This window comes from Gorilla gorilla, chromosome 2 (assembly GCF_029281585.2).
Source record: "Gorilla gorilla gorilla isolate KB3781 chromosome 2, NHGRI_mGorGor1-v2.1_pri, whole genome shotgun sequence".
Classification (NCBI taxonomy): Eukaryota; Metazoa; Chordata; class Mammalia; order Primates; family Hominidae; genus Gorilla; species Gorilla gorilla.
In genome coordinates, this window is record NC_086017.1 from 153,078,509 (window position 1) to 153,093,001 (window position 14,493).

General features: G+C 39.8%; 1 protein-coding gene and 1 non-coding gene across 4 annotated transcripts in view; one reads left to right on the forward strand and one right to left on the reverse strand.

The window, feature by feature from the left end:
- ATP1B3 (ATPase Na+/K+ transporting subunit beta 3) overlaps window positions 1-14,493 on the forward strand; it is a 51,638-nt gene that overhangs the window by 18,450 nt on the left and 18,695 nt on the right. Inside the window, exons 1-4 of one of the 3 annotated variants that reach the window (XM_063704268.1) lie at window positions 1,924-2,220; window positions 8,248-8,339; window positions 9,773-9,901; window positions 13,319-13,426. In XM_063704268.1, the coding sequence (XP_063560338.1) occupies window positions 8,273-8,339; window positions 9,773-9,901; window positions 13,319-13,426 (304 nt within the window). In that variant the 5' untranslated portion in view covers window positions 1,924-2,220; window positions 8,248-8,272. Of the gene's footprint in view, window positions 1-1,923; window positions 2,221-8,247; window positions 8,340-9,772; window positions 9,902-13,318; window positions 13,427-14,493 lie in introns of those variants that run through there. The other 2 variants (XM_019024425.4, XM_019024424.4) reach the window with 2 other exon arrangements.
- LOC115934088 (U6 spliceosomal RNA) lies at window positions 9,077-9,183 on the reverse strand. Its single transcript, XR_004069936.1, has one exon. It is a non-coding gene; the product is annotated as a U6 spliceosomal RNA (small nuclear RNA).

Genomic DNA, 14,493 nt, shown 5'->3' on the forward strand with positions numbered 1-14,493 from the left:
TTTATTATGATCTTAATGGGACTATTGTTGTGTATGCAGTCTGTCACTGACTGAAATGTTACGTGGTGTATGTCTGTATGTGGAATCATGCTTTATGTTTTTTTGGGGGGGAGGGTCTGACTATCATAGGAGATGACAGCTCCTGTGCATGTTATTGTCTCTTTTTTCTTTCTTTTTCTTTTCTGTTTTTTTTTTTTTTTTTTTTAAGATGGACTCTTACGCTGTCGCCCGGGCTAGAGTGCAGTGGCGTGATCTCAGCTCGCTGCAACCTCTGCCTCCTGTGTTCAAGCAATTCTCCTGCCTCAGCCTCCCGAGTAGCTAGGATTACAGGTGCCCGCTACCATGCCTGGCTAATTTTTTGTATTTTTAGTAGAGACTGGGTTTCACCATGTTGGCCAGGCTGGTCTCTAACTCCTGACCTCAGGTGATGCACCTGCCTCAGCCTCTCAAAGTACTGGGATTACAAGCGTGAGCCACTGCGTCCCGCCTCTTTTTTCTTTAGCATAATTATTTTGAGATCCATCTGTGTTTCCATGTGTATCCATAGTTCTTATTGCTGAATAGTATTGCATTGTATGGATATAGCCAAATTTATTAATTCAGCTGTTGGTGGATATTTGGGTTGTTTGCAGTTTTCAGTGATTATAAATAAAGTGTCTGAACATTCGCATTTCCCTACTGTGTGAACATGGGCTTTTATTTTTCTTGGGTAAATATCTAGGAGTAGATTGGCTGGATCTTTTGGTAGGTGTGCATGTTGCTAACTTTTCAAAAAATTGTCAAACTTTTCTTTTTCTTTTTGAAAACAACAACAAAAAAAAACATTCCCACCAGCAGGATGTGAGAGTTTCAGTTGCTCCACTTCTGGGTCATTACATGGTATGGTCAGTCTTTAAAATTTCTAGCATTCTGGTGGGTATGTAGTGGTAGCTCATTATAGTTTTGATTTCTCTTCCCTGGTGACTAATGATTTGGAACACACTTTTTATGGGCTTATCTTTGCAATCCTTACATCTTGGTGAAGTTTCGGTTCAGATCTTTTGCCTGCTTCAAAAAATGTGTCTTGGACTGGGTGCGGTGGCTCACACTTGTAACCGCAGCGCTTTGGGAGGCCAGGGTGGGAGGATTACTTGAGTCCAGGAGTTTGAGAGCAGCCTGGACAACAGAGCAAGATCCCCTTCTCGGCTGGGGATGATGGTTCACGCCTGTAATTCTAGTACTTTGGGAGGCCGAGGCAGGAGGATCACTTGAAGTCAGGAATTCAAGAACAGCCTGGCCAATATGGTGAAACCCCATCTCTAGTAAAGTTACAAAAAAAAAAAATTTTTTTAAGAAGACCCCCTTCTCTACAAAAAAAAATTTTTTTTTAATTAGCTGGGCACGGTGGTATGTGCCTGTAGTCCTAGCTACTGGGGAGGCTGGGGCAGGAGGATTGCTTGAGCCCAGGAGTTTGACGCTGCAGGGAGCTATGATTGTGCCACTGCACTCCAGCTTGGGCAGCAGAACGAGACCCTGTCTCTAAAATAAAATAAGTAATATGTTTTGTTGTAAAAGTTCTTCATATATTCTAGATAGGAGTGAGTATTTTATGTTTTGCAAATATTTTTTCTCAGTCTTTGGTTTGCTTTTTCATTTTCATAACTGTCTGGGTTCTTCTTCAGTTTTGATTCTTCTTCAGTTAAGCTTTTCTACTAAGTTTTTTATTTCAATAATCAGAATATGATATCTAATTTTTAAAAATTATCCTTCACCTTCTACTGTTTTAATTATGCTTATTTTTCTTTGTTCTATTTGCTGATACAGCCCAGTGCTTTCAGGCATTGCTGTCTTTGTTGAGTTTGGTACTTTTCTTTATGGATTAGTTTTATTTTGAATGTGTGATAATTACTGGTTTTGTGCTCCTCTTCTGTGTGTTTAGACTTTCCTATTACAACATTCGGGGATGGAGGTAGCCTGTATAGCCAAGAGCAGCCTGGGTGTGGAGGCTGTCTGCTCCTGTAACCTTTCACCAACTCATTCAGAACATGGCCCACTTTTCCAGCCCAAGCTTCCTGTTCCTACTTCAAGCAGATGCTGCTGCTACTGTTGCTAGTTGCTTGGCACCAGGGGCTCATGCATACTGAGAGAAGCAAAGCTGTGCTCACCTGACTGCTCCTGCTGTGGTACTCCATCTCATCACCTAGTCTTTGACCCAGAGCTCCCTCCTTCTCTCCGTCTTTGGTGAGCCAACTACCTTATTTCTGGGTGGCCTTCTCTGATGTCCCTTTTCTTCCTCTTCCTGCTAGAGAGGATTCTTTTTGTTTTTTTCCTAGCATCCAGTATCTATAATTCATTGTTTACATATCTGTCATTTGTAATAACTGAACTCTTGTAGAGAAGCAGCAGATATTATTCACATGTGAATTTCTATCACCCTGAGTAACACAGAATACTTGAATGAGACATTTTTATTTAGAGAATGGGAGTTTTAATAGAAAAGACAATAGAGCTTGAGACTCCCTGGGAGAGCAGGCCAGGTGAGGTACCACATGGAGAGATACTGGTCTGTTTCTTTTACTGGTAGGTTAATCTTAGGCAGGTTATTTAATCTTGTTTAATCTTTTATATTACAATAATTTTAATTATATAAAATGTGAGAGTGTGTGTATACATACATATATGTGCATACATTTTATTAAAACAGTACATGTTCATTGGGTTTTTGTTTTTGTTTTTTGTTTTGTTTTGAGACAGAGTCTCACTCTGACACCCAGGCTGGAATGCAATGGCACAATCTTGGCTCACTGCAACCTCTGCCTCCTAGGCTAAAGCGATTCTCCCACCTCTGCCTCCTAAGTAGCTAGGATTACAGGTACATGCTACCACGCCCAGCTAATTTTTGTAATTTTAGTAGAGACCGGTTTTCACCGTGTTGGCCAGGCTGGTCTCGAACTCCTGACCTCAGGTGATCCGCCTGCCTCAGCCTCTTAAAGTGCTGGGATTATAGGCATGAGCCACTGTGCCTGGCCAACAAATTTTTTTAAACGGTAGTGGGACAACTGGATCTTTCCATGCAGAACAATGTAGGTGGACCCCTACCTCAAACCATATACAAAAATTAACTCAAAATGGATGAAAGACCCAAACTTGAGAGCTAATTTATAAAATTCTTAGAAGTAAACATAGATGCAAGTCTTTATGACCTTGGATTAGTCAGTGTTATTTTAGATATGCCACCAAAAGCACAAGCAACCAAAGAAAAAATAGATAAGTGGTTCTTCATCAAAATTAATAACTTTTTTGCTTAAATAACATTATTAGGAAAGTAAAAGGATAACTTGTGGAATGGGAGAAAATAATTGCACATTATATATTTGGTAAGGGGCTTGTATCTATATATAAATAACTTCTAGAACTTAATAAAAAAGGCAAATAACCAAATCTAAAAATGAGAAAATGATCTGAATAGACAGTTCTCTGTAGAAAATATACAGATAACCAATGAGTTTATGAAAAAATGCCCAGCATCATTAGCCATTAGGGAAAATGCAAATTAAACCCACAAAGAGATACTACATTGCATCCACTAGGATAGCTGTATGAAAACACAGTAAAAGAAGTGTTAATGAGGTTGAGGAGGAATTGGTTCCCTGCTGTAGGAGTGTAAAATGGTGAAACTGCTTTGGAAGACAGTCTACCAGTTACTCAAAAGGCTAGAGTTACCATATGACCTAGCAGTTTGACTCCCAGGCATATACCCAAGAGAAATGAAACCATTTATTTACACAAAAACTTGTGCATGAATGTTTATAACATTATTCACAATGGCCAAAAGATATAAACAACTCACATGCACATCATCTGATTAATGAATCAATAAAATATTGTATATCCATATACAGTGGGATATTATTCAGCCATAAAAAGGAATGGAGTACTGATATATGCTGTAGCATAAATGAACCTTGAAAACACCTTACATGGAAGAAGCCAGTGACAAAGGCCAATGTATTACATGATTCCATTTCTAGGAAATGTCTAGAAAATAGATCTATAGAGACAAAGTAGACTAGTGATTGCCAGGAACTGGGTGCAGGGAGGGAGAGGAATGGGAATGGGTATGGAGTTTTGGGAGGAGGTGTTGAAAATATTTTAAAATTTATTGTGATGCTTATACAACTCTGAATATAAAATGTAAACTTCACACTTTACATATGTGAATGGTATGCGAATAATATTGTTAAAAATCAGTATTGTTTTTAAAAATTCAAATATACAAAAGATTATAAACTTGCACCTGTTCATATAATGGATTTTTTAGAAATTATACATGTCTCTGCTTTAAAATGTTTTAAACTATAAACAGAATGCTAGTTTATTTACCAAATGGAAATGGTTGCTAGTCATCAGACTTTTCTGAGAGGCCCAATCTTGCTAGCATCTAGGTCCCTGAAGATAACTAGAAAGTGTGCAGAGGTTGGGAGTAAGATCACAGGGTCTAGTCATGTGTTGAGGGGGCATATTTCCAGGCCCTCATGAAGCCCATTGACTTTTCCCTGTGTCCAGATTATGTGTGCTGGTGTTGCATAATAAATAATTTGTTGGCTGGATGCAGTGGCTCACGCCTGTAATCCCAGCACTTTGGAAGGCTGAGGCAGGCAGATCACCTGAGGTCGGGAGTTCGAGACCAGCCTGATGAACATGGAGAAACCCCGTCTCTACTAAAAATACAAAATTAGCCAGGTGTGGTGGCACATGCCTGTAATCCCAGCTACTCAGGAGGCTGAGGCAGGAGAATCACTTGAACCCAGGAGGCAGAGGTTGTGGTGAGCTGAGATCGCACCATTGCACTCCAGCCTAGGCAACGAGAGAAACTCCATCTCCAAAAAAAAGTGTCAGTTGAGTGTGGTGGCACACAACTGTAGTCCCAACTTCTCAGGAAGCTGAGACAGGAGAATCACTTGAGCCGAGGATTTTGAGGATGCAGTGAGCTTTGATTGCACCACTGTACTCCAGCCTGGGTGACAGAGAAAGACCCTGTCTCAAAAAAAAAATTTTTTTTTTGTTTGGTGTTTTTTCCAGGTTCCTGGCACAGAGCTTCTAAAGACCCTGGAATTTGAGTAGTAGGAGTGTCTTTATTATGCTAATGAAGTGACTGGCAGTGGGTCCCTAGATAGCTTCAAGATGGAGCATGGTCCCCCAGAAAGACCAAACCAAGTCCCTGTATGGTTGGGACTTTGAGCTAGCCAGACCTCCAAGGAGGGCAGGAAAGAGGGCTGGAGACTGAGCTTTATTGTGTGGCCTGTGGTTCAGTCAATCATACCTACATAATGAAACCCCAGTAAAAACTCTGGACACTGAAGTTCAGTGGAGCTGCCAGGTTAGGAAACACATGTGCTGGGAGGGAGATAGCCCTGATTCCTCAAGGAGAGGACACAGAAACTGCCTTGCCTCCCAGACCCCATTCTACGTGTATCCTTTATAATAAAACTGAAATCCTAATTTGAGCACTTACTTTCCTGAGCTCTGTGAGTCATTCTAGTGAACAAACTTGAGGGTGCAGTGGAAACCTCCTGTATTAGTTACTAGTTGGTCAGAAGTGTGGGTAGTGGGAGGACCTCTGCAGCAGCATTTCTATGGAGGACTGAGCCCATAGCATGGGGTAGTTGGTGCCAGAATTGAATTGTACGCCCAGTGTGGTTGAGGCAGAAGAGCTGGACAGGGCCCATTTCTCCTTCCCCTGGATGACATGGTGGTAAGTCTTGCCAGGTTTCTTGCCTGTCTGGTTGTTTTCTTGTTTTTGTTTTTTTGAGAAGGGGTCTCTCTCTGTCACCCAGGTCGGAGTGCAGTGGCACAGTCTCGGCTCACTGCAGCCTCTGCCTCCTGGGTTCAAGCAATTCTCCCATCTCAGCCTCTCAAGTAGCTGGAATTACAGGAGTGCACCACCACGCCTGGCTATTTTTTGCATTTTTAGTAGAGACAGGGTTTCATCATATTGGCCAGGCTAGTCTCGAACTCCTGACCTCAGGTGATCTGCCCACCTCAGCCTCCCAAAGTGCTGGGATTATAGGTGTGAGCCACCACGCCCAGCCTTGGTTTTTTCTTTTGTAGAGTCCGCATGAATCAAACCTCATTTGTCAAAACATTTTTTGAGAGTAAAATGCAATCGATTAGGTGCCTAATATCTGGGTACCTGAGGGTAACTAGAATGATACGCTTCCATAAAGTCTAGTTGCAGTATCATTCCAAAATGTTTCTCGTTTGTTCTTGCTTTTTCCCCCGCTTAGGAGTTTTGTTTTTATGTTGTCAAATCTCTTGACCTTTATTTTCCTTTCTATCATGTGAATAAAGATAGATATTATCTTTACTACTTTTTTTCAGATGGAGGTAGAAATTAGGACACTTGTCCAAAGTCACAGGAAAGAGGTCAGGCCAGGATTTGAGCCCTGTTGGATTCTCTAGCACAGCCCATGTGTATAACCACTCTGCTGCACTGCCTCCAGGTGGATCTCTGTCACACACCCACTTTCCCGCTTATCAAAAAGTATGAGGAGAGAGAGAAGGAACAAAAATGAAGAGGGGTGCTGGGTGCGGTGGCTCACGCCTGTAATCCCAGCACTTTGGGAGGCCAAGCTGGGTGGATCACTTGAGGTCAGGAGTTTGAGACCAGCCTGGCCATGGCCAACATGGTAAAACCCCGTCTCTACTAAAAATGTAAAAATTAGCCAGGAGTGGTGGCAGGCGCCTGTAAATCCCAGCTACTTGGGAGGCTGAAGCAGGAGAATCACTTGAACCCGGGAGGCGGAGGTCACAGTGAGCCAAGATTGCACCATTGCACTCCATCCTGGGCAACAAGAGTAGAATCCATCTCAAATAAATAAAATACTGATGTTTCTTCATTATTTAAGTCCATGTTAGTTTCTTTTTTTTGAGATGGAGTCTCACTCTGTCGCTCAGTGTCGCGCAGTGGTGTAATTTTTAGTGCACTGCAACCTCTGCCTTCCAGACTCAAGTGATTGTCCCGCCTCAGCCTCCCAAGTAGCTGGGACTACAGGCATGCGCCACCATGTCTGGCTAATTTTTTGTATTTTTAGTAGAGATGGGGTTTCACCATGTTGGCCAGGCTGGTCTTGAACTCCTGACCTCAACTGATCTGCCCGCCTTGGCCTCCCAAAATGCTGGGATTACAGGCGTGAGCCACTGCACCTGGCACATGTTAGTTTCTTTAGTTGGGTAATAAGGAAATTTCTTGAAAGATTTTAAACTAGCTAGGGAACGTTAGTAATATGATAGGTACTATTTAGGCTGTATTTGCTGTTTTCTGCTTACATCAAGTAGCACTGAGGTGGGCATGGCACATTGAATAGGTTCCATGAACACTATCCATGACTAAGTCAGGACGCCGCCATTTAGAGCCCCATCAGCAAACTACATCTGAGTAACTAATTTAACTGCCGTTTTACACCTGGGTAAGAGCAGCAATTTACAACTTCTGTTTTTATTTTCTGATGTTTTTTCTTTTAGGGGGAAGAGGTGGTTGGTAAAGTATATTTATATGTGAGACTGACTAGCTTAAGTTTTTAAAAATTAGATTTGGTTCTTGGCAGAAGGATCTTGTTCAAGTAAGGAAAACTCACTTCACTGCTGGAAATAACTTATTTACTTGTTTCTAATGGCCACTAGTATATGGCATCAGATTTGGGACATAGCTGTTGATTTGTATATATGTTGTATGAATGTAATTCTTTATACTCATTATTTTCATTGTGTAATAGTTCCTTAGAAAGCAGATTTGGATATAGTTTGTTCATATCTGCTATATATTTATTTGCTTTGTAACTATTTTGTAAATTTAATTTACATTATTTTCCTAGAAATTTAAAATCAAAATGTTCAAAACAGTATTGTTGTAATAAGAATATTTTAAGATGACTTAAAAACACTGCTAAATAATTAAACTCTTAGCAGTTTTGTTTCAGACATCTCCACTTTAATGTCAACTGCATGGGTCAACAAACTACTGTGGCCCCAATCTGCCTATTTTTGTAAGCAAAACCTTATTGGAATACAGCCACACTCATTACATTTAAGTTTCTGTCAGCCCTGCTGTAGAGGATTTTATCCCTTCGTTCCTGCAGACACCTAGATCTCAAAGAATTTCTCTTCTGTATCTTATTAAACTGGCCTGTGGGCTTTCTGTGTGTTTCATTTCCCTCTATAGCAAACTGTTTACTTCTTTGAGATTGGTCTTTTCTTTTTCTGCAACAGGATCGCAGTATGTGGTAGGGAAGTGATGCTGTCTGAAGGTGACATCCTGTTCTCCTCTCTTCTGTCCTCTCCATCCTTATTTTGGCCACCTGGTAATTGGGGGGGAGGGGTAGAATGCTAGTCTAAATTATAAAATGAAATTGCTTTAACTATTTCCCCTTTACTTGAAAAAGGGGGTTGGGGGTGATTCCTGCCTTGTAGTTGAGAAATAAAAGTTATCTAGCTTTCAGCACAATCTGTTTTGGGGTCATGGGATCTTTTGAGAATCAGAAGAAAGTTGTGGAGCCACTCCCTGGGGGGAAATATATTCAGAAATATATTATTACAGAAATGAATCTTTGATCAGTTTTTAAACCTTGAAATACAAGTGACTTTACCAATGTATTCTAATATACTTGTCGGCAGCCACTTCTGATGTTAGAACTTTGAATATAGACATTTGAGAAAAATAATTGATTTTAAGTGTTCCCAAAGTAAATCACTGGTTCAGGATAGATCTATCTTAGTGTTCCCAAATTGTGAAAGGAAAGAGATTAAGCCCTTAATGTTGAAACGTGTGTCTCCCAAATCTTGCTTTGTGCTTAGCAGTAGAGCTATGAAATTCCATTGATCAGAGGGCTTGTTTCTGACCTTGTCCTTTTTTCACTTTTGCACGAGCCCTGCCATTTGACCAGTGTGTCCTAAACTTTATTCATTGAGTGCTGTCTTCATGAGTTGGCCTTATCTGCACATTTCCTGATATTCTTTCTTCATGAGTTGGCCTTATCTGCACATTTCCTGATATTCTTTCAATGAACTCAGTTTTTAAAATATATATTTTTTTAATTTTTTAAATATGGAACGACTCACAAATTTGCATGTCATCCTTGCACAAGGGCCATGCTAATCTTCTCTGTATCGTTCCACTGTTAGTATATGTGCTGCCGAAGTGAGCACCTAATTTTTTTGTAAAGACAAAGTGTTTCCCGGGCTAGTCCCAACTCCTGGGCTCAGGCGATCCTCCCATCTCAGCCTCTCAAAGTGCTGGGATTACAGGTGGGAGCCATTAACTCACTTTTTAAAACTTAAATTTAAGCAAATAATTACTGTCTGTGAAATATGCGTTTCATGTACTAATTCTTTTATATTCGCCACTTAAAGGAACATGTAAATATTGGGGGTTTTGTTTACCTAAAACCATCTTGTATCTTTTTAGAGCGCATCAAGTTCATTTTGGGAAACATTCCCCTATGTGCTGGAATTTTAAAGCTTTGATTTTGAACCAGAGTATGAATGGTGGAAGCTGCTTTAACTTGGAAATACCAGGGAAAAGGAGGGGTCATGGGATGGGTGGGTGCTGCCTGCTGAAATACCCCTTGCTTGGGCAAATTTATGTGTCCTGAATATGAGGATATTTGGCTATGTGCATGGCAAAGTTTGGGATCGTACCCTTGCAAGAACAGTTGGTTTGTTTTTTAACCTGGCCAAACATGCATACACACATACACGCGCGTGCACATTTCATAAGTTTTATTTTCTTTTACAGGTTTGATCTTGCTCTTCTACCTAGTTTTTTATGGGTTCCTGGCTGCACTCTTCTCATTCACGATGTGGGTTATGCTTCAGACTCTCAACGATGAGGTTCCAAAATACCGTGACCAGATTCCTAGCCCAGGTAATTATCTTGCAGTTATGACTTTGTTTTTTGTTTTTTTTTTTTTTTGAGACAGAGTTTCGCTCTTGTTGTCCAGGCTGGAATGCAGTGGCATGATCTTGGGTCACTGCAACCTCTGCCTCCCAGGTTCAAGCGATTCTCCTGCCTCCTCAGCCTCCTAAGTAGCTGGGATTACAGGCATGCGCCACCACGCCCGGCTAATTTTGTATTTTTAGTAGAGACGGGGTTTTTCCATGTTGGTCAGGCTGGTCTCAAACTCCCGACCTCAGGTGATCTGCCCCGCCTTGGCCTCCCAAAGTGCTGGGATTACAGGCGTGAGCCACTGTGCCTGGCAGTGGTTACGGCTTTTAACAAAATTGAGTTATAGTTTATCTTCACCATAAATCTGTTTTATATAGCAGATAGAAGATAGCTAAACCTTGGAGTTGAGTAATGTGAAGGTTTTAATTTTTGTTGTTGTTGAATATTTACATACTGATTTAAAGACCTTCACATTTATATACTGATAAATCTTGAGAGTTTGAGTGGGTTTGTTTTGTTTGTTTCGGTTTCTTTTTTTTGTCAGAAGTAAACAAATGAATATTGAGAATTCTAGTAAAAGCCACGTTTGAAGAATATAGTTATGAGTGACTTATGAGTATCGTAGAGCAGTTTTACTTTGCCTTGAGTAATTAAGGTATATATTTTGGCACTAGCTTCGGTTAGAGCTTTGGACTTATAAAATACATACTTTGTCGTTCTAAATGGTTAGTTATGAAATTGGTAAGATGTTAAATAATAATACCTCATAGAGAACAAAATGAATATACTCTTCATATGTTTAATTCTTCTTGATTTTCTTCTGGAAAAAAAAATTCATTATACAGGAGAATGTATGCAGTAAAAAACTGAAACATCTAAACCACATTTTCTACCTCCTGATTTTATTCTTTTTAAACAGTCTTTTTTTTTTTTTTTTTTTTTTTTTTTTTGAGACAGAGCTTTACTCCTGTTGCCTAGGCTGGAGTGCAATGGTGTGATCTCGGCTCAGTGCAACCTCTGCCTCCCGGGTTCAAGCGATTCTCCTGCCTCAGCCTCCCAAGTAGCTGGGATTACAAGCATGTGTCACCACGGCCAGCTAATTTTTTGTATTTTTAGTGGAGATGGGGTTTCACCACGTTGGCCAGGCTGGTCTCGAACTCCTGACCTCAGGCGATCCACCCGCCTTGGCCTCCCAAAGTGCTGGGATTACAGGGGTGAGCCACCACACCTGGCCTAAACAGTCTTTGAATGCCAGCTCTCCCTTGGTGACTGGACATGACCCTTGTCCTCAGATGCTGATAATTCTTAGAAAAGTAAGAAACAATAATGTGCAGAACTTCAGTGTGTATAATTCCAAAGACTGTAAACTAACTGCTAGAGATGACAGAGAAGGGAAGGTTCTACCTAAAGAAGAAAGTTCAGTCCTAGAGGAGTGGGATTTAGAGGGCAGGAGAATGGGGCATCGGGCCAGGAAGGTGGGAGTCTAGCAGGTTTCTCTCTAGAGCAGTGGTTTTCAACCACTGAGTCATATGGCAGCGTCTGGAAATATTTTTGGTTGTTACAGCTAGAGAGGTGGTACTGTGAATAGAGGCCAGGGATGTTGCTAAACATCCTGCAGTGCATAGGGCAACCCCCACAACAAAAAATTATTCAGCCCAAAATGCCAATAATGCTGAGATGGAAGTGCCCTTATCTAGATCCTTGCTCACTGTATAGACTTCTGAGCTTATCACCAGCCAAACTGAACTAATTGTCTCAACCATTTTTTTTCCTAGAACAATTTTTTTCTAATGATTTCTTTTGTTTACAGCTAATCTTAGTCTAAATGTCTTGAATAACTCTTTTAAAACTCTTAGTGTATTGGAGCAAGTGTCAGAGATTAGTTCCATGCTACTTTTCCTTCATCTCTCATTGTAGCACTGTTTTTTTCCTACCTCAGACTAATTCTAAGATTATTCTTTACTTGCTATTTAAGTGATGTGACTTACCATTGAACATAGTCTGATCTATTCAAAAACACTGAACTCTGTTTATAATTGCATGAAATATATAAGCATATGTGTTAAATATTTTTAAGTACACAGTTTTTAAACTGAGTTTCTTAAAATTATTTGTTGATTATTTTAGTACTTAAAGTATCATTAGTTTAAATAAATATACATGCATACACATGTACATATAATACATATATATTACATATGGGATATATTAAACATTTCCTTATTTAATATATCACATGTACATGTAATACATATATAATATGTATTTATGTGTTGTATATTATATACATATAATATGTATTATATGTACATGTGTGATATATTAAATATGGGAACGTTTGAAGGCTAGAGAAAATTTTAGGATTGTTTTAAAGCCTATGTGCAAGGTTGAATTAATCTAGATCTAATGCTTTTTTTTTTTTTTTTTTGAGACGAAGTCTCGCTCCGTCGCCCAGGCTGGAGTGCAATGGCACGATCTCGGCTCACTGCAACCTCTGTCTCCCGGGTTCAAGCGGTTCTCCTGCCTCAGTCTCCCAAGTAACTGGGACTACAGGCATGTGCCACCACACCCACCTAATTTTTGTATTTTTAGAAGAAATGGGGTTTCACTATATTGGCCAGGCTGGTCTCGACCTCCTGACCTCAAGTGATCCGCCAGCCTCGGCCTCCCAAAGTGCCAGGATTACAGGTGTGAACCACTGCACCCAGCTGATCTAATGCTTTTTAAACAAGGAAAACTTACATTAAAGTTGGAAGCCTGATTGCTTGCCTTATCTTCATTAGTAAGCTTAAGCAACATGGTCTGTATTACATGGGTGTCAACTTCTGATAGGAAATTGTTGGTGGTTATACTCCAAATTCAGTATGTGAAAACCACATTTTAATTACAGAGCAATATCTGCTATTGAAGGAAGAATATTTGCCATAAAGTTTAAAATGCATAGACCTTTTTCATTGAAAAGGAGTTAGCTGTCTTATGAATGTTTCCATACAATTTAAATGACAAAAGTACGTAGGCTTTGATTTGCTAAAATTTTTTTCCTTGTATTAATGGCACATTGACAAAATCTAAAAATGTTATTTGATTTTTTAAAAATGCATATAGAAAGTTCAAAGTAAAATTGCATCTTTTAAAAAGGAAGATTATAATTAACTGTAGATAACCAAATTTAGGGACAGTTTCTAATCGGTAATGTCTGAGATGGTTTTGAAGGTTTGAGTTATTTTTAATTTTAGATGTCTATGCCTTCATAATTAGAATTGGGAAGTTTTGATAGTTTCAGCATACTGTCAACACAATTTTCCATGTAATTTGCTGAGATCTGCTTTTTAGAGATAAGAGTAAGGAAAAGAAGAGAAGGAAATTTGATAATCTCTCCCTTTTATCTCTTTATAGGACTCATGGTTTTTCCAAAACCAGTGACCGCATTGGAATATACATTCAGTAGGTCTGATCCAACTTCGTATGCAGGGTACATTGAAGACCTTAAGAAGTTTCTAAAACGTGAGTATGTTTTCTTAGAGTAAGGTCAGAGATTTTAGTTATAGAAATTAGTACCAAATTGTGGGCCGGGCGCGGTGGCTCACGCCTGTAATCCCAGCACTTTGGGAGGCCGAGGCGGGCAGATCACCTGAGGTTAGGAGCCAGGTCTTGGACCTGGCCAACATGGTGAAACCCCTGGCCAACATGGTGAAACCCCTGGCCAACATGGTGAAACCCCATCTCTACCAAAAATATAAAATTAGCTGGGCGTGGTAGCACGCGCCTGTAATTCCAGCTACTCAGGAGGCTGAGGCAGAAGAATCGCTTGAACCTGGGAGGCAAAGGTTGCAGTGAGCCAAGTTTGCGCCATTGCACTCCAGCCTTGGCAACAAGAGCGAAACTCCGTCTCAAAAAAAAAAAGAGTCCCAAGTTGTGATTACATTTAGAGACATCATTCTTAGAATGTGTATTACCTTCTATTTCCTTCTGTTAAACAGACAACTGAGCAAGTGCATTTTATAATTACTTGTGAGACTGTTCTAACTATAGAAAGACACAGGGGCTTACTCATGGGCAGTAGATTTGATTTTTCTGTCTTATAATAAGGACACTAAGTTTCTTGAAATGTAACATTTATTCTGCGTTAAAACTAAATATTTTAATTAATAGAGCAAATCTATATTGTATGAAATAGTGTCTCTGAGGACTTGGATTTTTTTTTGCCATTTTATTTTATTTCTTTTTTTTTTTGTAGCTGATATACATTTATGTTGAATTTGAAATAGGTCAGTATAGTTATTGAGAAGGAAGAATCTTTTTTTTTTGTGCCAGGCATTCTTTTTTTTTTTTTTTTTTTTTTAATACTTTAAGTTCTAGGGTACATGTGCACAACATGCAGGTTTCCAATGTAGTGCTTGCTTGGGGGATGGGAAATTATGTTTATTATTTTAAAGTTATGTCTGTGTCTGATTTTTAATACATCCGTTTTTCAAAGTTACCAGTTTGTAACGCTCTTTGATGGCCATCCTAGCCCAGTTTTTCCTCCTGTTTTGCTTGGCCGAGCCATTTATGTGAATGGTGTTAACAGT